Source organism: Telopea speciosissima, chromosome 8 (genome assembly GCF_018873765.1).
Source record: "Telopea speciosissima isolate NSW1024214 ecotype Mountain lineage chromosome 8, Tspe_v1, whole genome shotgun sequence".
NCBI lineage: Eukaryota > Viridiplantae > Streptophyta > Magnoliopsida > Proteales > Proteaceae > Telopea > Telopea speciosissima.
In genome coordinates, this window is record NC_057923.1 from 5,585,571 (window position 1) to 5,606,320 (window position 20,750).

The 20,750-nt window shown below is 40.6% G+C and overlaps 2 protein-coding genes across 4 annotated transcripts; one reads left to right on the plus strand and one right to left on the minus strand.

The window, feature by feature from the left end:
• Positions 1-1,626: 1,626 nt before the first annotated feature.
• Positions 1,627-8,225, plus strand: LOC122670892 (DNA polymerase alpha subunit B). Of its 3 annotated transcripts, XM_043867913.1 has the most exons (16): positions 1,627-1,801; positions 1,881-1,956; positions 2,271-2,402; positions 2,850-3,219; positions 3,450-3,545; positions 3,924-4,003; positions 4,544-4,619; positions 4,741-4,914; positions 5,315-5,419; positions 5,527-5,622; positions 5,696-5,788; positions 5,915-5,953; positions 6,072-6,113; positions 7,203-7,333; positions 7,430-7,556; positions 7,986-8,225. In XM_043867913.1, exons 1-16 carry the CDS (start codon positions 1,726-1,728, stop codon positions 8,142-8,144), a joined length of 1,872 nt encoding a protein of 623 aa, XP_043723848.1. In that variant the 5' UTR covers positions 1,627-1,725; the 3' UTR covers positions 8,145-8,225. The 3 variants fall into 3 exon arrangements, with proteins under 3 accessions (XP_043723848.1, XP_043723849.1, XP_043723850.1); XM_043867914.1 differs by lacking the exon at positions 6,072-6,113; XM_043867915.1 differs by lacking the exon at positions 3,450-3,545.
• A 7,952-nt stretch (positions 8,226-16,177) lies between these two features.
• Positions 16,178-18,939, minus strand: LOC122670937 (lysine histidine transporter 1-like). The gene is made up of 7 exons (XM_043867981.1): positions 18,788-18,939; positions 18,182-18,565; positions 17,079-17,472; positions 16,865-16,970; positions 16,661-16,752; positions 16,478-16,546; positions 16,178-16,390 (listed from the first exon to the last, which is right to left on the minus strand). Exons 1-7 carry the CDS (start codon positions 18,838-18,840, stop codon positions 16,292-16,294), a joined length of 1,197 nt encoding a protein of 398 aa, XP_043723916.1. The 5' UTR covers positions 18,841-18,939; the 3' UTR covers positions 16,178-16,291.
• Between the last annotated feature and the right edge of the window lie 1,811 nt (positions 18,940-20,750).

Genomic DNA, 20,750 nt, shown 5'->3' on the forward strand with positions numbered 1-20,750 from the left:
ACTTGTACAGGGTTGAAAAATCTTGGAGCTGATTATGTTAGTGCATCACAAAATCTGTTTAAATCAGTGCATCTCCGTTGGATCTGATAGATCATGAACTTGAACGGAAGGATCGTAAAATTTTGGTGGTTTCTGCGTATACTTGTTTTATAGTTGTTGTAACCTTGGGATTCCGTTGACAATGACCTGCAGGTTGAAATTTTTGTCTGATGTTATTTCAAATGTTAGATTGGAATGGGATTTAAAAACCAAGATATCTGAAGCACAATGAAAATCCCTCACATTATAAGTACTCATTCAAATAGACGGGTTCATTTGAGCATACAAATGTTCTTGAGCTGATTTCAATCCGACTTTTAAAATCCCCTGCTATGGGGTTTTTGAGTTTCAATAACATGTCATCAACCAAAATATGGCAGCAGAGAGATCCCATAAGCTTACAGAAACAAGCACCAAGTAAGATTTAGACGTGTATACCTGATTTATGTTTTGCAGTGTGTTCATACTTTAAAGGAGAGGGGCATTTATCTAAAAATAGGACACAGGTTCCATCCACCCATGGTGAATGGGATCCCATTCACCGAGGGGCAGGAGAAGGTGGGAATGCGTATTGGGAGTATATTTTGGAACATATTAAAACCCTATGAGGGGTTTGTGAACCCTAGGATGGTGGGTGAATCATCCTATATGGGTGTAGGAAAATTGTCTTAAAATTATTTTTTTTGGGAATAATAACAAATAGGATAATTTTTATTAATTGGTATTTTTGGTTTAATTTTATTTTTTATAAGTAGGGAATCTTGACGATTGCCCTTTTTGGCACCCCATGGAAAAGCGTAAATTCCTAGGGATGGGACAATCATTTCATGCGTCTCTGTGTTTGGGCGTAGGAACAGTGCACCACACGTGCCTAGGTAGCATTCTCTTTCCTTGATTGATATTAGCAATATCTACGGGTATCAGTGTAGATAGTGGCCATCTATTGAAACCGGAATGGTGGCAGATATCATGGTTATAATTCACATGATCAGTAAGTTGTATTGAGTTGTATTGGTCTAATTGAAGATCAAAACTCCATTTTCTTCATCAAAATACAGTATCTGTACCTATCGTTCTATCTAAATAGGTCACAATGTATCCATTACGACTAATCCAATACTGATATCTAAAACCGTCAGAATTGGTCACAATGTATCCGATACGACTAATCCAATACCGATACCTAAAACAGTGATAGATATCTGCGGAAGGGTAAGCCTGCATCTTGGTGGATATATTACTTTTCTGTTTTGAAATTTTACATATCGCTCAATACATAGCATTCTTTGGCATCTAATGATTAGAATTGTTACATCACTCTTCCATGTAGCAAAACACAGGGTGTGCTCAAACGGTAATCAACACCAGAGTAAAAGTAAGGTGGTAAATCGATCCAGTTCTTAATCAATTCCAGGTCTAAGGGATCAGGGATTCAGGTCAGAACCAGCTCGTTTATCTAATCGGGCCGGTTTTTTTCCTGTCGTTATTTTTTGTTTTGTCCTTGTACCCACAAATAACCAAATAAAAAAACAAAAACAAAAAAAACAAAGCTTTTGGGTCCTTCAAAAGTATTTATGGGCCCAAAACAAATTTCCCGCCTATTATTTCTTCGTTACCTTTTTTTGTCCGTCACTGGCTATTTGTGAGTTTGCACTCAAGCCTGAAAGCAAACCCTAGATCGCTACTATGGAGGAAGAGATCAAAGCAGAGTTTGAAAGGAGTGGTTTTTCTCTCGATGATGAGGAAGAAGTACTCAAGAAATGTTAGTTCTTTTCCGTTCCCTTATGTTGTCACTTTCCCGTTTCCTGCAAATCTATTGAAATGTATGTTGCTTTGTTTAGGTCTCACTTTCTGCATAAATTTCAAGCTCAAACCTTCCGATCTCGTTTCAAGCTGGGAGGTTTACTATCTCAATAGGTAAACCAGTTCCCGCAATCTCGAATTCTCAGCTTATTTGGTATATTTTTGTTCACCAACTTATTTTCATTTTATCCAAGGCATGTAGGGACCGTTGTGTGAGAAATTGAGAATTACTATTTAGTACTAGTGTGACGATCTTCATTCGTTTTCTTAATTTTTGGTAGAAATTATTGATTTAGTACTAGTGTTAAGTACTAGTGCGTGCTTGGAGAGAGAGCTGTAGAGGAATACTATGAAGTTCATTAGTCTTCAGGGGTATTATACTCCAGATAGGTCTATTAATACTTTTGAATTTTTCTGTTTTTCAACAGGCAACTTAGCGTAACCTCGGTGCAGAATGCTCACATGGATGGTTTCTTATTACACCTTCAAAATGAACAGAAGGACGTGGTTATTAAAGAGGATCCCCAGTTGCACATCTATTCCAGTAATGATGTCGATATGTGAGCATCGAATTTAGTTTATAAGCTTTCAAATTATTATTTCCATCCCAAATAGTCAGGTCAAGACATGAGAATGAATTTTTTTTTCCTTCTTACTTTGTTATTAAGCAATTTGGCATTTCAGCATAACCTCTCACCTGACCTTCAAAGAAACCTTTTACCCTAATAACCTTTTAGATGGGTGTGGAGGGTGATGTTGATGAAAGTAGAGATTTAAATGTTCTTGTCAATTTCTCTTTTTGGCCTACCTATGGATACAAACAAGTGTGTCAGTGCTCCATTAAGGTGTGATAGGTCCATACCTTTCTTTGATCATCCAATATTATTATCTTCTCTATTCTTTTTTTGGTAGTTTTCATCCATTTTACTCATCCTTTGTGTTTACAAATATTAACAATTAACAGAGATTATCTACATGTCAACCAACAAAGAACAACCTTTTTGTAGGATTCTAAATGATGAACCTGAAGATACAAAAGAAGGTATTCTTGGTACTCCAGTGGATAGATCTGAAATAATCCATTCAGACTTATCTAATTTTACACCTGGAATAAATGGGAAGTCCACATCTGGAAAACAATTAAAACTTGCGAGTAACCATATCACTCCTTTTGGACAAAGGAAAACCAAGTTCGTGGTACAACTTTCTTTCAATAACCCACCAGGTATAGAGAATGGCATAAAAGAGGACACTTTTGAGAGTCTTGAGGATGATGTCATCAGGAGGGTCAGACCCAGTGAGAAGTGTTCCTTGCAAATTCACATGTCACAGCCAAAACCCGGTTGCAGATTCATGTATGACAGAATTGAAGACAGGGTAAGTACATCTGGAAAGTTTTTATTTATCCAAAAAACTCTATTTATTTGTGAAATAATGCCATCTCTGGAACCTCATTTTTTAAAAAAAATCTTCTACATAGCCTTATATTGGTTTTCACATTGGGTGCCATGTAGGTCACTGACACCAGTTTCTGTGTCTTTGTTATCTAGGTTTTACTCTAATTGATGTCTAGTATGCTATCCTTAAATCAATTTTTGATGATTCAGTTCAGTTCCCTTGAAGACCGCATCATAAAGTATGCAAATGCACTTGTTGCTTCTGGACTCTATGAGGAACCAACGGATCCCACAGTGGCCTCTCAGGTGATTGGGCTGTTTCATGAACCTCTTTGTTTTTTCTCAAATCATATGTTTTCCATAAGGATTTTTACCCCACTTGGGGTTATGAAATGTTTAGAAGAAATAGTGTGCAAAATATGCTAGTTTTAACTCTTTGTACTAATCACTGAGTTTGCAATTTTGGTTTTTGTATCTGAAGTTTCAATTTTGAAGTTAAATGAAATGCCCCTCTGCTGCATTTCATTTGAATTTAGAAGTTTGGTTTTGGTACTGATAAATTCACTCATCAATTATAGCTTTAATGCTGTTGGCATTTTCTTTGTGCTTCAATTTCCAATTAAATTAATTGTTGACTTGATTTAGTCACACATCCCATGCTCTTGACAAATTCTGTTATTTCAGAACAATGTGTTTTCAGTTGGCATGATCTGTTGTGATGGAGAAGGTCGTCTGAATGAGAAGTCCATTCTGTTGCAAGGCAGGTAGGGAGCAATTCTCCTTCCCCATCATTTATTTACAGGCACTGTATGGATAGGAAATCTCAGTTACAATGAGTCTGAATGTTTGGCTCAAAGAATTATTGCAAAAGGAATGGAGGACAGGAAGAAGCTGTTTCTCATAACAGAACAGGCCAAAAGGTTTTATGTGTAAACTGGTCCACCCGTGATATTTTGATGACCAGGGTAGGGTACACAGAAAGAGGCCAATTAGGAGCATTGTTTGGTAGCTTTTTAGCTTAAATATGTTGCTCCATTGTGACCAAGTGGTCACAGATTTGAGTCTGGAAACAGCCTCTCTGCGAAAGCAGAGGTTAGGCTGCGTGCATTATGACCTTCCCAGACCCCGCAATGGTGGGAGCCTCATGCACTGCGTGCATCCTTTTTTTCAGCTTAAAAATGCTTTGGTTGGACACAAGTAGTGGACACTTGATCAAATTCCCACAGATGACACTTCGTCCTCTCCTGCCCTGTTACAGTTGCCATAAACTTTGTTGCTACTTTTGAGTTTTGACTTTTTGGCAGTGTTGAGCATTCTGGTGGTCAACACGTGCGTCTTGACGTACAGAAATTGACCCAGTTTTCCTTCTTCCCAGGACAGGTAATATTCAGATTATCCATAACTTGAAGCTCAGTTTTTATTTTCCTTCTTGGTCAGTGAAATTTCAGTTCTTGTCAGGTTAATGAATTAAGTGAAATTTGGAGGAATTGATTTGTTGCAGGTGGTTCGTGTCGAGGGTCACAATCCCAGTGGACACTGTTTGGTTGCATCTACAGTAGTAGATGCTATTCCTTTCTTGGCTCCTACTGACATGGGTTTGCCTCCTACAAAGAAGCAAGCTCTTGACCAAGAATTTCAGGCAACTCCTTCCACTATGCATGGGGAGCTATCATTGGTATGTAAGCGTGTATTTGAATGTCACCTGAGATTAAGATACACAAACAACACATTGTGCCTTGTCACTATTGTGCATATGGTATTAACTAAAATGAATGGTAACAGTAAATTATCTTAGAACTGTGGTGTATAATCAATTTTATTTCCTTACTTTTCATATGGTCTAATTATTGGAAAGATGAAAGGAACAATTGACATGTTACCTACTGTACATACCTATGATTAGATATTATCGTTCTTATGGCCGAGCATGCTCTGACAGCTGTATTTCGTTAATGTCATGTAAACCAGTGTTCAAATACATAGCTGTTGGAGGTGCTGCATTTATTTCCTCGTCATGATTTTACATGCAGATCCTTTCTTGGTGTCTTTACACTAGCTCTGGAAATTTTTGACAGGTTATTGCGGCAGGTCCCTTCACGACAACTGATAACTTGTTATTTGAGCCTTTAGTAGAACTGCTAGCTTATGCAAGCAGAAAACAGCCTCAATTGCTTATGCTGGTAACAACCTTAAATTGCTCAATTCAGTTAGCATATAGAATTTTTACGTTAATAGTTGACTAACAAAGTTTCATTTTTTTAAAAAACTTCTTGAAATCTTTTGGCAGCTGGGGCCATTTGTTGATTCTGAACATCCAGAGATTAAGAAAGGAACTGTTGATAGAAGCTTTGCAGATTTTTTCCATGTGGAAATTCTTAGAAGGGTTAGTAGTCCTACATTTGTAAAACTGTTTAGAAGGAGACGTTTAATTTTCTTATCTCTATCTTCTGATGCAGTTGCAAGATTATGCTGAATTTATGGGTTCTGCTGCACACGTGATTCTTGTCCCATCCATACGAGATGCAAACCATGATTTTGTTTTCCCTCAGGTGTTTTTTTTCCCCTGGGTTTTATAAGTTTATTTCCTGCACTGATTTAATCCGTTGACTTGTGTTCAAAAGGCCATCCAAATATGCAAAATTGGGACTCAGATTATGTTAATTTTGGTTTTACAGCCTGCATTTGATATCCATCTTTCTGATCTAAAAAATCAGGTATGTGCCCTTTTGTTGGATTTATCACATTTCGAAAATATCGGATCATGAAGATCTTCCTGGTCTTGATTATTATTGAAATCCAATAAATCTTGAATTCGAATTTGTTTTGATCCAGATAAGTAGTCTTTCAAATCCAGGCCTTTTCTATGCAAATGAGGTACATCCTGAATATCCCTTTCTATCATTACTTTATTCGTGTGTGTGTGTGGTGTTGGGGAGGAGGGCAAGGATTGGGCAGGTAAGCAGGGCTAGTGGGTAAAGTAGGTGTCCAAGCCCAGGTCTATTTTAACAACATAAATAGCCTTCATGGTTCATGCACGATAGCTTTAATCATGAGGAATTTATCCATGTCACTTATTGTCATGATCTCGCACTGCTTCTTAATGTCTGTGAAGGGAAGAACCAAAAGCTTGATCAAGTTATGTGGACGACCAACAGTAACTCCTACTTGACACATGCATGAAGTTGCAGTGTGAGGTATCCACTAGACAACCAAAACCTAGTAACCTTGGATATGACATTTGACAAGCTTTGAAAAGGAAAGTTGAAGGTCAGGTTGTTTTGGGTGCGAAAGGGGAACAACTGAGCTGGTCAAAAGTGCTCTATACGTCTTGAAGTTGGCTGATACATTGTGTTTTTAGCCTCTTAATCTTGTATGTGGCGATGCATTATCCCAATCCCATGCAAGGTTGTATGAAAATGATAAATTCGATAGCACTTGTAGATGCAGTATCAAAAGCCTGTCAAAAGAAAAAATGGAAGTAAAATATGGTTCCCTCGTATCTCACTTGACAACTGCACCTAAAGGAAGGTGGTTCTTTTGTTCATTTGACAGAAACCTACCATGTAGAAAAGATCAGTGAGAGTTGACCAATGACCTTCCTTTTGTTCCAAAATCAAAGGAGTAGATACTTGAATTCCATATTATTTTGTCTGTGCCTATTCAGTTTCTATAAAAATTTTATGATTACGGCATGGTTGGATAGCTGGGTAGTTATAGGTGACTGAGCTAAGTAATTTTCTAATTCTTCAAGTTAAACTCTCAGGATGAGTTTCTAGAGTTTTACAAGAATTAGTAACGCCAGTCACTAGAAATTTCCTTTGGACAATGCTATTTATGAATGTCATGATATCATTGAAATTTTGATTAAATAATTTGTTTTATGCTTTAGAGGATTTCCTTCTGTCATCTCTAGATAGTTATGTATATCTTGGGAGTATATGGAATCACAGTTTTGAGCTTCAGGTCAAGGTAGGTTGCTGCACGGTGGATATCCTGAGACAGCTTAGTGGGGAGGAAATCTCACGAAACCCAGCCAATGGATCATCTGGTGACCGAATGAGTCGATTAGCCATTCATTTACTTGGCCAGCGTAGGCATGTGTTATGCCTTATTCTTTTAAGAAACCTATTAACTTTAAATGATGACAGTAGTTTCCAATAATCAGAGAACTAATTATTTTGTTTTGACAGCTTTTACCCCTTGTATCCACCCTCAGAAGGTGTTCCCTTGGATCTGTCACTTGCTCCAGAAGCTATGCAGATATCTTCCATTCCTGATATTCTAGTCCTGACTTCAGACCTGGCTCCATTTGTGAAGGTAATTATGATTGCCCTGTCAGTCTCCTGTCTTTTTCAGACTGAGTGTGGTGGATCCTTATCCCAGTGCACGAGGGTCCCGTCACTGCGGGGTTTGGGGAGGGTCATAATGTACGCAGCCTTACCCCTGCTTTGCAGAGAGGCTGTTTCCATAGACTCGAACCCGTGACCACTTGGTCACAATGGAGCAACTTTACCATTGCACCAAGGTTCACACTCATGGAAAGGATTACTTATGTAAATGGTTGCATGTGCTCAGCACCATTTCACGGTGGCAGGGGCACATTTACTGAGAAATTCTTTCTTAAATACTAGAAGAGACTTGTTAGATATTTCATTGCAAGGTATTTTTTTGGGTGAAATTTGTGTATGGTTTTTTAATCTTGTACTGAGAGGGATTTGAAGCCTACAACACATTTGCTTTTCACAGGTACTATCTGTTGGCGGGAGAATAGATGGGGACGAGCAATCAAAGTGCATATGCGTGAATCCTGGGAGGTTGGCTAAGGGTATTGGAGGAGGGACCTTTGTACATCTAAATTATCATGGGAATCTGGACAGTACAAGTGCTTCAATTATAAGGATATAAATCCAGGACTGAAGAGTTAGTACCTTGCGGTGATCAAGCAGCAGATGTGCAGAGAAACCTGTTCTAAGGGATTAATGGACAGTGATGGGAAGGATGAAGATGAGTTTCTTTACAGCATTGTTGCCGAGTCTAGTGCGGATTCATCAGAACAACCTCTTATTAACAGTAGGTTTTAATCTATTGAGAATTAACTTAATGAGGATCCAATGCAAGCAGGTCAGTCTTGTTACAGACTACAACAGAACAAGACCTGTGAGTGGCATTTCTATGCGCGTGTGTAATCACAAAAGGAATTGGGGAACCACCGTCTCTTTGGGGAGTCCCATCTAGGAACTAGTGCCACCATGTCGAAGAACAGATATTACAAATAGATTCTGGCCATTGTATTCACTTGGTCCATGTAGAAAGTCATACAGAGACAACATAAGTCTCCTATTTTATTGATTTTACATTTTCTTTTTGGGTTCTTATACATGTTGCTATGCCCAGTGAAGTATAACATTTCACTATTTACCATTTGGCAGCACAAGTACATGTGATAGAAGATAGAAGGATCTGGCTCTCCTCCCGCTGTAGTGGGAGCTGGAGGATCCAGCTCAGCTTGCCTGTGAAATGACCCAAACGCCTCTTGTTTTGTTGGGTTGGATCCTTTAGTTCTTGCTATGGTTGGAGGAGAGCTGAATTCGTGATAGAAGATCCTACATACATTTCAATGGCAAAATTTTAGGTTATAATAAAAGAAAAAGAAAAAAATATAAAATGGAGTAAATTACATGCACCCTCTCGTGTTTGAACCAATTACACGCATCCCCCCTTGTGTAATTTGGTTCAAACACGAGGTTTGGTGCATTTAATTTGCTAAAAAAAATTTGAATTTGAGGAGAGAGACACAAATCAATCTTTTATGGGTAAATTTCACGGGCACCCCATTAAGTATGCATTATGTCACAGACATGTCAAACTTGGGCAAAATATCAACTTCTCCGGACGTTAAGCTCAGTTAGCACCCAAAGTGAAAATTACCATTTTACGCACTTATTTAAATAAAAAAAGATAAAATAACATCCAGGCGTCGTCGCCATCTCCATCGCCGGCCGCAACCTCTGTGCCTATATCCCCTCCGAGCTGGGCTCCCTTTTCTACCTCCGCCGTCTCAACCTCTCGGCAACCACTTTTATGGCACCATCCCTGATCGCTCTTCAATGCTTCTTCCCTCCACAGCATCTTCCTCTACGGCAACAGCCTCTCTGGTCCCCTTCCTCCTTCCCTCTGCCACCCCCCTCGCCTTTAGAACCTCGACCTCTCCCAGAATTCTGTCTCCGGTACCCTCCCGAGGGATCTCGGCAACTGTGGCCAGTTGCAGCGCTTCATTCTCAACCAAAACAAGTTCTCCGGCCAAATTCCAGTGGGAATTTGGCCCAAACTGTTGAGTCTGGTTCAGCTCGACCTCTCGTCGAACGGCTTCAGCGGATCGGTTCCCTCGGACCTTGGCGAGTTGCCCACGTAGAATTTTGATACTATTACACGAAACTGTCTTCAACCCATCTCCTAACCTTAAGAGTCCTCCATTAATTCCTCTGCCACCCCCCTCGCCTTTAGAACCTCGACCTCTCCCAGAATTCTGTCTCCGGTACCCTCCCGAGGGATCTCGGCAACTGTGGCCAGTTGCAGCGCTTCATTCTCAACCAAAACAAGTTCTCCGGCCAAATTCCAGTGGGAATTTGGCCCAAACTGTTGAGTCTGGTTCAGCTCGACCTCTCGTCGAACGGCTTCAGCGGATCGGTTCCCTCGGACCTTGGCGAGTTGCCCACGTAGAATTTTGATACTATTACACGAAACTGTCTTCAACCCATCTCCTAACCTTAAGAGTCCTCCATTAATTCCTCTCTGAGATCCTCCATTTCATGCTCTTGAAGCCTTGGACTCCCTTCTCAAGAAGAAGACTCTAGCTAGCTTAGCTTCAATTCTCAGGTGAGTCTATCAACATGAATTCTTGTTTCTCTGTTTCTGCTTCTTCTCTGTTTGTACTTCTTATCTGCAATTCTGATTTTTTTTTAGAATACCAAATGCTTACATTTATAAGTATAATTGAAACAGAGAAGAGAAACTCTCTTTGTTATAGTTAAATTCTTCATTCCCATTTGAGAATGATTAACTGATCAATTTAAATTCATGTTAGCTCTCAAGAACACTTGCAATCATAGAACTTGTAATAATAATTTCTTCTTTTGCTTCTCTGAGCTTTTGGGTTTTAAGGGATCATTAGAGCTTGAAACCTCTCTTTCAATCACTTCTCAGGCCGTGAGTTTCAATCTTCAGCATAACAATCTCAGCGGCGAGATTCCTCAGTATGGGACTTTTGCCAACCAAGGGCCAACTACGTTCCTCGACAATCCCTCATTGTGTGGATTCCCTCTTCAGGATCCATGCCGTTCTACTAACTCTCCACAGGCGGCAAAGAACACTCCAGGTAGTCGGAATTCAGCGCCGTCGTCTGATTCCAATATCTAGGGTTTTGATCATTCCGGTGTTGGTAAGTTCATCCCTTATTAAGGGTAATTTGGGCATTATAAAAAAATTAACAGCAACTTAACTGTGGAGTGGACTAAGTTGAAATATAATCATAAAAGAAGGGTAGTCTGTGATATTTTTTCAAAGTTTGGCATGTTTGTGATATATTGCATACTTAGAGGGGGAGTCCGTGAAATTTACCCATCATTTATGTACATCTTTATGATTTTTGTCTCATTATAATTTTCTTTTCTTGGCATCCAAACAATCCAACAAGGAAAGTTAATTGAACTTTGATTCAAAGTTTTAATTAAATGGGAAATTTACGAATACCCCCCTGAGGTATGGATTTTTTTATTGATGCATCCATCTATACGCACCATTTACACGTACTTCCCCTACTTTTCATATTAATTGATAAGTTAGTTCAAGCCGTTAGTTGTTCCTGTTAGTGACAAACGATAGGTGTTTTATAAAAAATTTAGGACCAATATACCCTAGATAGAGTAAAATGACATTAATGTCCTCCTCTTCTGCACTAACAGACCTCCTCTGCCTTAAGCTTCCTCCAGCAGATTTGTTTCTCCTTCTTCCCTCCTCGTGGACCAAACCTCGTCTTCTCCCCTATTTCTACGCTTGCTGAAATGTTGAAACTTGAAATAGAAAACCCTTTTCTCTCCTTGTTCCTCTTGAGAATTTGGACTTTGGAGTAAGGGTCGCCTTTGCTTGATCACCTGATCGATCGGCTTCTATTAATGGGCAGTCATCTGTTCCCATCCCTCTCAGAGGTACTCAGGATACCCTCGTCGATTTTTGGTCTCAACGTACCCTTGAAAGCAGGCTCACGGAAATTGTTCTAGTCGTCCCTGTTTTCATTTTTAGGGGTTTCGTTATATCTATCAAGACACACACACACGTGATCACAATTCCACTCAAATATTACTTTGTTCTTTCTCTGTATGGGAACCAGATCATATGTGATCCACTCAATACTCCATTATTCTTTATATGGAACCACATCAAACATGTGATCCACTCACATTCCATTATTCTTTGTATTGAAACCAGATCACATGATCACTATGTGATGATCCTCGTTCTCTGCCGCCGCGGTGAAGAAACGGAGGTTCCCGCAAAGGCCAGGAATCGGTTCTCCAACCTTGTACAATGGCTCGTCTCTTTTGGAGTCTTCCTTATTGCTTATGAGCAGATTGGTGGTTAATTTGGGGTCTCTTATGCTTCTGGTCTCAGGTTTCATGTTCACTTCTGGTACTGTCGATTCCACCATATCCGCTGTCTCTTCTCTGAAAACCAGTAGCTTTTGCCGAACCCAACTTAATTAGCACTTTCCTAAGTCGTGGGATTCTCAATAGGTTGAAAACTATTATGGCTGTTGGGTTGATTGTCGTTATGATCGTTGGATTTCTTTCAGGATCTATCCTTTTCTTTTAATAAATCAAAATTGAGGGTAAAGATGTTGTAATATCTCTGAAATTGCATCTGGAAGAGAGCAATTATGCAGAGAGGACTGGCGTTAAGAAATGGATGGATGAGAATGATATCCCTAGAATGATGATCTGCCCAGTAGTAGTTTCTGATCTGAGAAACCATTAGTGGTGGATTAGTGGCGGTTTCAAGGTCATTGTACTCTAATTGTTGGATTTTGATCTAAGAAACCATTTGAGGCTTGAACGACGCCAGAACCAGCGCCACCGCCACCGCCTCCGCCTCTTCCTTCTTCTCCTTTCGATTTGTTACAATGGTTCAAGTATAAAAGAATGGCAGAGGTTTTAGTTTGTATTGAAGGGCAATATGGTCAGTTTAGTTAAAATTTTAACGTGTTTTTGGGGAACAATTAACTGCTTGGACTAACTTATCAATTAATATGAAAAGTAGGGGCGGTAAGTGTAAATGGTGCGTGCAAAATTTAGGGATGTAAACGGATCGAATTCGGTCGGATAGTGGCATTATCATATTCGTATCCGATTATATTCGGACGGAATCGGATAATATCCTATCGATTTTCGGATGGATTTGGATAGTTTCCGGATAGTGATTTTTTGAAAACAGATTCTTCTAAATGGATATGAACATGGATCAAATACGAATTTTCGAATATCCATTGACATCTTTACCATTTTTATGATGAGGGTTTGGGTTGAGACTTGAGAGTTCAACAACTACCTTTTCTTCTACTCTTCTTAGTCTTTCATTTTCTTACATTTTTTACTTTTGATTTTATCTTGTAATTATTTTAATAAATATGTGATTCCATGTATCACATTGCGTAAAATAATATATATAAACCAATAGAAAACCTAGAAAAAGAATCACATTATCTTAACTTATAAATTTATAAAAATAAGACAACAAAATCCAATAGGGTAACTTAAAAGGATAGATGAACACAAAGATATTTCAGATATTTTATTACCGTTGGAATGCTAAATGGATTGGATAATAATCGGTCGGATAAGGGGATTATCATATTCGTTTCTGATTAGTTTCGGACGGATTTGGATTCTCCTAAACGGATACAAACGCGGATCGAATACGGATTTACGAATATCCGTTTACATCCCAAAGTACAAATGGATGCATTGGTAAAAAATCCATACCTCAGGGAGGTATTTGTAAATTTCTCTAATAAAATTTGATTCAAAGTTTTAATAAAATTATCAAAATGCCATGGAGATTAATATAGAGCTAGCGACTCTAAGTTGAAATAATACCAATGAGATGCTTGCCTGGTCTTCTATCACATGGGTTAACATGTGACAAATAGAAAACTGTTATACTTCACTAGACATAGTGACAGGGAGAAAACTCTCCTTTTTTTATACTTGAAAAGCAAGACCAGACCTTAGTTAATAGACCGTTGAAAGAAAATGATATTGGATCGAAACTCAAAACCGACTGGACTGATAGCTATCTGTTTCAGTTTCAGTGATCTTTTCCCTACTGGTCTGATAAACCCAAATTCATACAGACCAATTAGAAGCCGCCACGCGTCCCAGGCCAACAAGGTGGGCCGGCTCAGAACCAGGTAGGCTTGGACCAAGGACGAAGACCAGGCGCTGGGCGCGAACCCCTCGGGCGGACACCCTCGAACGTGAACCCCTTGGGCGCGAACCCCTCGGGTGCCGACCCCTGGGCGCGGACCCCCTTGGGCGCGGTCTACTTGGGCGTGGCCTCCACGGGTGCGGTCTCCATGGGCGTGGACGGCCTGTGGACGTGAACCCCAAACACGCGTGAACCCAAGCGGGGGTACAAACCACCCTCCACGGACTTGGACTAAGACTAGGTTACTACCACCGTCATCAATAAGACCTACACCATCTCCAGGACTCTATACCATCACCTATTAACTACACAATCCAAGACGGATACAAGCACCTCATCTCACAACACATCTACGTTTATCTATCGGAGACATCATCTTTATTGGGATACTGTTTCCCCGTAGAGAGGCAACCAACCATGGAAGACCCCTGACACTCCGGGACTCTATCTACTACGGGAAATCGGGGATTATTCGCCATCAACTGGGACTCTTCACACCGCCACACTCCACTATAAAAGCAGAGGTAGTCTACCCCATCTTGAATATCTTGAATTCAATGATTCATCTGTTTGCTTAGAGAGATCTAACTTAGGTATCGGAGAGTCCTAGGCAGGAACCACATCGGTTTTCCTTTGTCACCTAGGTTCTTTTGCAGGTAACGACACTCGAAGGACCATCGGACGCAACAGATTGGCGCCGTCTATGGGAACGACGCTAGCCATCGTACCTACTAGCTCGATTCCATAACTACTCAATGGCACCACGGGGTAAGAAGACCACTCCCTCCACCAACAATGCTGCGAGGGAGGGGAATGGATCACCTCCTCCAGAGAGCTCGCGTCGCAGAACCAATGACCATGTCTCTCAGGAGAGGGAGGTCCAAGAGAACCAATAGGTTTAGGTAGTCGACCTCAACCCTGAGGCAGCCGTGGAGCTAGTACCTGTTCCTAATGCACCAGCTACTGTGGGTTAGATCAATAACTTGCAGAGGCAGATCCTCGATGACCAGCGACTCTTTCGAGACTACCTGCGGTAGCGTATGACGTCCCACCGCCGTAGAACGTTGCCACCACCAAGGATGGAACCTATCCCTCGACAGGAGCAGAACCCTAGGAGGTCACCCCCCAGGGGTGATAGGTCAGAGAGGCACACCAGGCAGCGGGGGTGTTGCGTCAAGAAATCATTCGGTGGTCCCTTCGCGTGCTGTTACCTGCAAAAGGCCTGGGTGACAAAGGAGAACCGGTGTGGTTCCGGCCTAGCACTTTTCGATGCCTAAGTTAAATCTCTTTGAGCAAACAGATGAATAATAGAATTCAAGATATTCAAGATGGGTTGATGGGGGTAGAGTACCTCTGCTTTTATAGTGGAGTGTGGCGGTGTGGAGAGTCCCTGTTGATGGCGAATAATCCCCGTAGTAGATAGAGTCCCGGAGTGTCAAGGGTCTTCCATTGTTGGTTGCCTCTCTACGGGGAAACAGTATCCTGATAAAGATGATGTCTCCGATAGATAAACGTAGATGTGTTGTGAGATGAGGTGCTTGTATCCGTCTTGGATTGTGTAGTTAATAGGTGATGGTATAGAGTCCTGGAGATGGTGTAGGTCTTATTGATGACAGTGGTAGTAACCTAGTCTTAGTCCAGGTCCGTTGAGGGTGGTCTGTACCCCCGCTTGGGTTCATGCGTGTCTGGGGTTCACGTCCACAGGCCGTCCATCCCATGGAGACCGCACCCGTGGAGGCCGCGCCCAGGGGTCGACACCCGAGGGGTTCACTCCCAAGGGGTTCGCGTCCGAGGGTGTCCGCCCGAGGGGTTCGCGCCCAACGCTTGGTCTTCATCCTTGGTCCGCGCCTACCTGGTTCTCCACTGGTTCTGAGCCGGCCCACCTTGTTGGCCCGGGATGCGTGGCAGCTTCTGATTGGTCTGTATGAATTTGGGTTTATCATGGCCTATATAACTCCAATTTGGATCCTCTACTGCCAAGCTGCCCGTCCTACGCGGTGCTGCGCAGACACAGCAAGGCAGGAATCCGGATCAGCTACCCACATGGGGATGGGTAGGGACAGATCTGACTCCTCCATGGGGCATGGGTCCCACACCCCCATGGAGGGTTCAGATCTGTCCCCTCCCGTCCCCATGTGGGTATCAGATCTGAACTCACAAGGGCAGTTGGGGTGCAGCTCGGCAGTAGAGGATCCGGATCCAATATAACTCATTTTGAAATATGATAATTGTTAAAAGCCACCAGAGAAGGGAGCCTTTGACATTCTATTCTTGTTTGAAACAAATACAGGACTTGAGGTACAGAGGGACAAAACATCATTTACATCCATTTTTTGACCTTAGAGAATTCAAACTTACAAATAATAACACCAGTCATTCAAATAATGTAAACCCCAAAACTACAAGTGGAAAAGGGCCCATCCAAGGATTTATCCTCCCAATTGAAAATCTCATCTTTTTACAAAGACTAACGTTTCTCAGCCAGGTGAGGCCTGTTCATCACTTGCATCTTCTTCTTCTTCTTCTTCTTTGTTGGTTCCTCTATAAATAACCACATCTTGTGCCGAGATGATCTATGAGTAGAACTGGTAGGTCTTGGCATCAAGGATAATCTGCCTAAGTGCACCAATGGGTGCTACAACCATCAACATAATTCCCAGTATGATGCAGATCTGCAAAAACCCATGAACCCAAAGTTAATAAACAACTGTAACTCCAGAGAGAGAGAGAGAAAGGACTAAATTCCTGTCCATACATACCCAATTTGCGAACCAAGATAAGCTGAATTTTCTTGGCTTGTAGATTGCAAGCCACATGACGCAAGGGAGCTGAAAGTTCAGAAGGAAAGGGAGACGAAATGTTAAAATGGATTCTTTGTTTCAGAAAGAGAAAAAGCATTTGGGCTGTTTCAGAAAGGAAGAGGAGGGAAATTTTAGACTTACAAAGTAAGTTGTAGGTGCAAAAGCAAAGCCTCCAAAGAACCCAAGAAGCCCACCAAAGAATGGGAAGGACATAGCAGCGAACATAGTAAATGCTGCACTCCCAAGAATAAAAACAAACATTAACAGCAACCAGAAGAGCCTAAGCAGTGAATATTAGTAAGATTTCAAAAAACCCATTCAATGAAGTGAGGAGAGATATATTACCAACATATGTTGTCCTTGAAAAGAAGCGAAGTCTAAAGCAAGGAGTGAAATGCAACTTCTTCACCAACACAGTTTCCATCATGTCAAACACTGGCATTGCATAAATCTGAATCCAACAAAACAAAAGGAAGATACAGGATTAGATGAACACTGGCTAGAAAAAAATGAAGTAATCAAAGCTGTAATCAAAGCTATCAAGGAATAAGAACTGCACCTGATAACTCCCAATAACATGAATGACAACAAACATGTTAGCCATAGCAATCAACCACCTGGGTTTATCTAGTGAGATAAGAATGTTGTCTTTCACACTATTGCCAAAAACATAGTACCCAACAAGTGCAACAGGGAAGTAACAAATGGCAACAACGATATAGGCGACGATCACACCCCTCCACATAGGCTTCTTTGAAGGCTTTTCAGGTGTAGAGGGAATTGTTGCCTGGATCTCTAAGACCACATTGTGCCCAGCATAGGCAAAAGCTACATCACCAAGGGCACTAAAGAAGCCAAAGACTTTCCCTGTTGAGGTTGAGGCTATGTAGGCATAGCTCACATCGTTTTGAACCCCCTTGTGAACTGAAGCTGTCCAAGCAATGGTGGAATAACTGTATATATGAACAACAAAAGCATTATAAACCAGTTGAACCAATAGAATTGTCACCTAATTTCATGAGATCATCTAAAGAGTAGGACTCAATAGGTGGTTCTGGCTAGAAACTAAGGGTGTCAGTCAATTAAGAACCGGAAACGAAATCGGTCGTTTAAAACCAAACTGAATCGAATAGAAAAATTCGTTTTTGGTTTTGAAAAGTGAAATTTCATTTGGTTTGATTCCAGTATTGACTAAAAACCGTTGGTTGAATCAAACTGAACTGAATGTAGTGTAACCTGAATAAACCGAATCCAAACCGAACCTAAACCATACTAAACACTACAATCATATGCCACATAGTCGTGTGAAATTATCTAATATGGGTTTCTTTGCTGACTTTAGTAAAAAGGGTTGAAAGGTACAGATTTGACATTGTGGGACTATATCTGCATGAGGTTGTAGTTTTCTTCCCAACTCTATTTGTTTCATCAGGTTATTCCGCTTAAACTAAATTTGAACCGAATTACTGAGACCATATATGAACTGAATTTAGAAAGTAGAAACCAAATAAAACCAAACCAATTCAATTCAATTTCGATTTGTACATATTGTATCATTATCTGAACCAAAACCAAACCGATTGACACCGTTAGAGTAGAGTGGTTCAGGCCAGAAACCATATATAGCTTGTATCATAGGACAATAAGGAGAAAGAGAATTACCTCAAGGACATGACAGCTGCAGCCAAGGAGACACCGGAGATGGAGTTCAAGTTGGGAAGGAAAGAGAGAATAAAGTGACAAGAGCCAAAGATCATGATAAAGTAGGTGAGCCTGATGTTTGGGGCGTTGGGGCTCACAGTGTCATGGAACTTCTTCAGTGATTTCCCTCCTGTGACCATATATACTATGCCCAGACCAACTTCCACTATCAGTTGCTGTGGAACAACAATCCATAGGCCAAGCTTTTCACCAAAAGCATGCTGACCCAACTCATGGTACCTGTCGAATCGCTTCCCCGGGACCATTTCATGCATCTCAACCATTTGCCATAGAGTGTACAGAGTGATCACCCAGGATAAAATAAGAATAACCACACCAGGACCCCTGAAATAAACCCAGAAAGAGAAAAAAAAAAAAAAAAGGAAATGTAAAAGAGGAATGTTATTTGATGTTAAATAATGTAAAGACACATCAAGGGGTAATAAAAGTTTATCAAAATCCATTTGAAAGCAGCCATAAACCTGAAGTACTGTTACTACAAAATCCATAGAATGATACCAAAATTAATGTTTTATGAGAAAGTGAATGGGTAAAAGAAGCACTAACCATCCAAGCTCGGCCATGGCATAGGGAAGGCTGAGAACACCAGCACCAACCATAGCAGTGACATTGTGGAAGGCGGAATACCACCATTTGGCATTCCGAGAAGAAGAGATGGGAAGCCAGTCATTGATGGCCTTTTCTTTATCAGATGTGTTCTGCCATTGGGTAACCCCCAAACACAAACAAATCAGGAAAATAAAGAGGACACGGAATCAGATCATAACAACAAACAAGTGACATGCAAAAAATAAAGCATGCCATGAAAAATCCTAAGACAATTGGAAAAAAAATATCCAGAGAATGGAACCCAGGCAACTTCCAGAAACACAGGGAAATTAATACTATTATGAAGAAAACTTTCAAGTAATGAAATATGGAAACCATCCATGGTCTTCCTTCCTAGTTCCTTCATTGGAGGAAGAAAAGAATAGATTCTTAATTGGATTCAGAAGTCAACAATACACATTTGAGGTGGAGACCCAGTAATGAATCTCTTACCAAAGTCTGTGATTGATCCATGAATCCACCAATAACAGATTGAGCCAGCTCATGCTGACCCTATACTCTTAACCCTTCTAGCCAGTCTACTCTTTCTTTAGAGATCAGTGGGTGGAGACCCAGTAAGTAAAATTAAGAAATAGCCAATAACTCACAACTGCCAACACCACAGGAGGGAAGACCAAACTAAGCACAGGAAATTAAGAAGAGCGTTGTAACTTATAAGATCTGAACTGGGCATGTGTATGGTAGCTTGGGATCGCCTCCAAAACTCAGAGAGGGAACATTCCGGATTTGTTCTTTTGTCTTTTTCTCTTTTCCCTCTCATCTCCTTACACGTCCCAAAACTTTTCAAGTATCCCTCTCCTTACTAATGATTATAATAAATAAATCTAATAATCTATTTTATATTATTGTTTGACCCAGCTCCACCACCCCCAAGAGGGAAGGGAACAACAAAGAAAGGAAAAAAAAGAGATCCTTCGGTGGGTGCACGTTCTTCAACAGCTGGGAAGCCTAAATTTCCTCAATTTCTCTCTCTCTTTGTTATCTTTTTATTTGACTCAATTTTTCTTGAGATATCCAATGGTGATTTGATTGGACTCTCACCCCTTATTGTTGAGGGTCTGAAACACTTTTCTTGAGTCCAAACAGAGGGTTAGACCCATGGATGACGATATTCTGTTTTCACCATAAGTTAAGAGAAATTGAATCCTTTTTTCTCATAAATAAGGACTTAGGATTACCAAAAGGATACAGGAATTCTGCATGCAAGTTTAGAACCAATCAAGAAATACTGTAACAATGAACCCATTCCTCCACCACCAAATAGATAACTCAAACTCAAACCTAAAACCCAAATCCAAATGCAAACCGAAACTCAGACTCAAACTTATTTGAATCTCAACTGAAGCTATGGTAAAATATCTACATATCTATAATGAATGCATCCAAAAAATTTGATGAAACCAAGATGCTAACTATAATCACAGTTTCTGTCAGCCTCACAGCCCAATCACACCTCAAGGAAAAGAAAGAGAGAGAGAGAGAAGGTTAGCAAAAACCCAAAATCAAAATGCAAACTCAATGGTTCTACCAAAAAAAAAATGCCAAGTCAATGGCAGCTATCTTTTATGTATTTTGTTCTCTTTGTTTTCAAATCAAAAAATTGAAGGCCCAGAGGCCAGAAGGTGAGTGGAAAGATAAGCCCAAAATTTGAAGGACCCCCATCTCATGAAAGGGACTTTGAGACAAACCCAGCTCAAGTCAGTCAACAAATTTAACATTTTCTGATAGGATCATAGAACACCGTGTGTTATGGGAATTGGGTAGGGAACTGCAGGTGGAGAAAACTGAAAAGGACAACTAATACAAACACAAACACCAGAATTCAAGCTCTGTAAGTTGATGATTCCAATTTTTAATAATATAGACAGGTGAAGGACCAATCTAGGATCTTTCTTCTAGA

Coding starts and splice junctions, on each gene's coding strand:
- LOC122670892 (XM_043867913.1), top strand. CDS start 1,726: ATGGAGGAAGAGATCAAAGCAGAGTTTGAAAGGAGTGGTTTTTCTCTC. Junction 1,957..2,270: donor GAGGTTTACTATCTCAATAG/GTAAACCAGTTC, acceptor GTTTTTCAACAG/GCAACTTAGCGTAACCTCGG. Junction 5,420..5,526: donor AGCCTCAATTGCTTATGCTG/GTAACAACCTTA, acceptor ATCTTTTGGCAG/CTGGGGCCATTTGTTGATTC.
- LOC122670937 (XM_043867981.1), bottom strand. CDS start 18,840: ATGGTTGGTGCTGGTGTTCTCAGCCTTCCCTATGCCATGGCCGAGCTT. Junction 18,566..18,787: donor GCCATGGCCGAGCTTGGATG/GTTAGTGCTTCT, acceptor GGTTTATTTCAG/GGGTCCTGGTGTGGTTATTC. Junction 16,971..17,078: donor ATGTTATTGGGAGTTATCAG/GTGCAGTTCTTA, acceptor TGTTGGATTCAG/ATTTATGCAATGCCAGTGTT.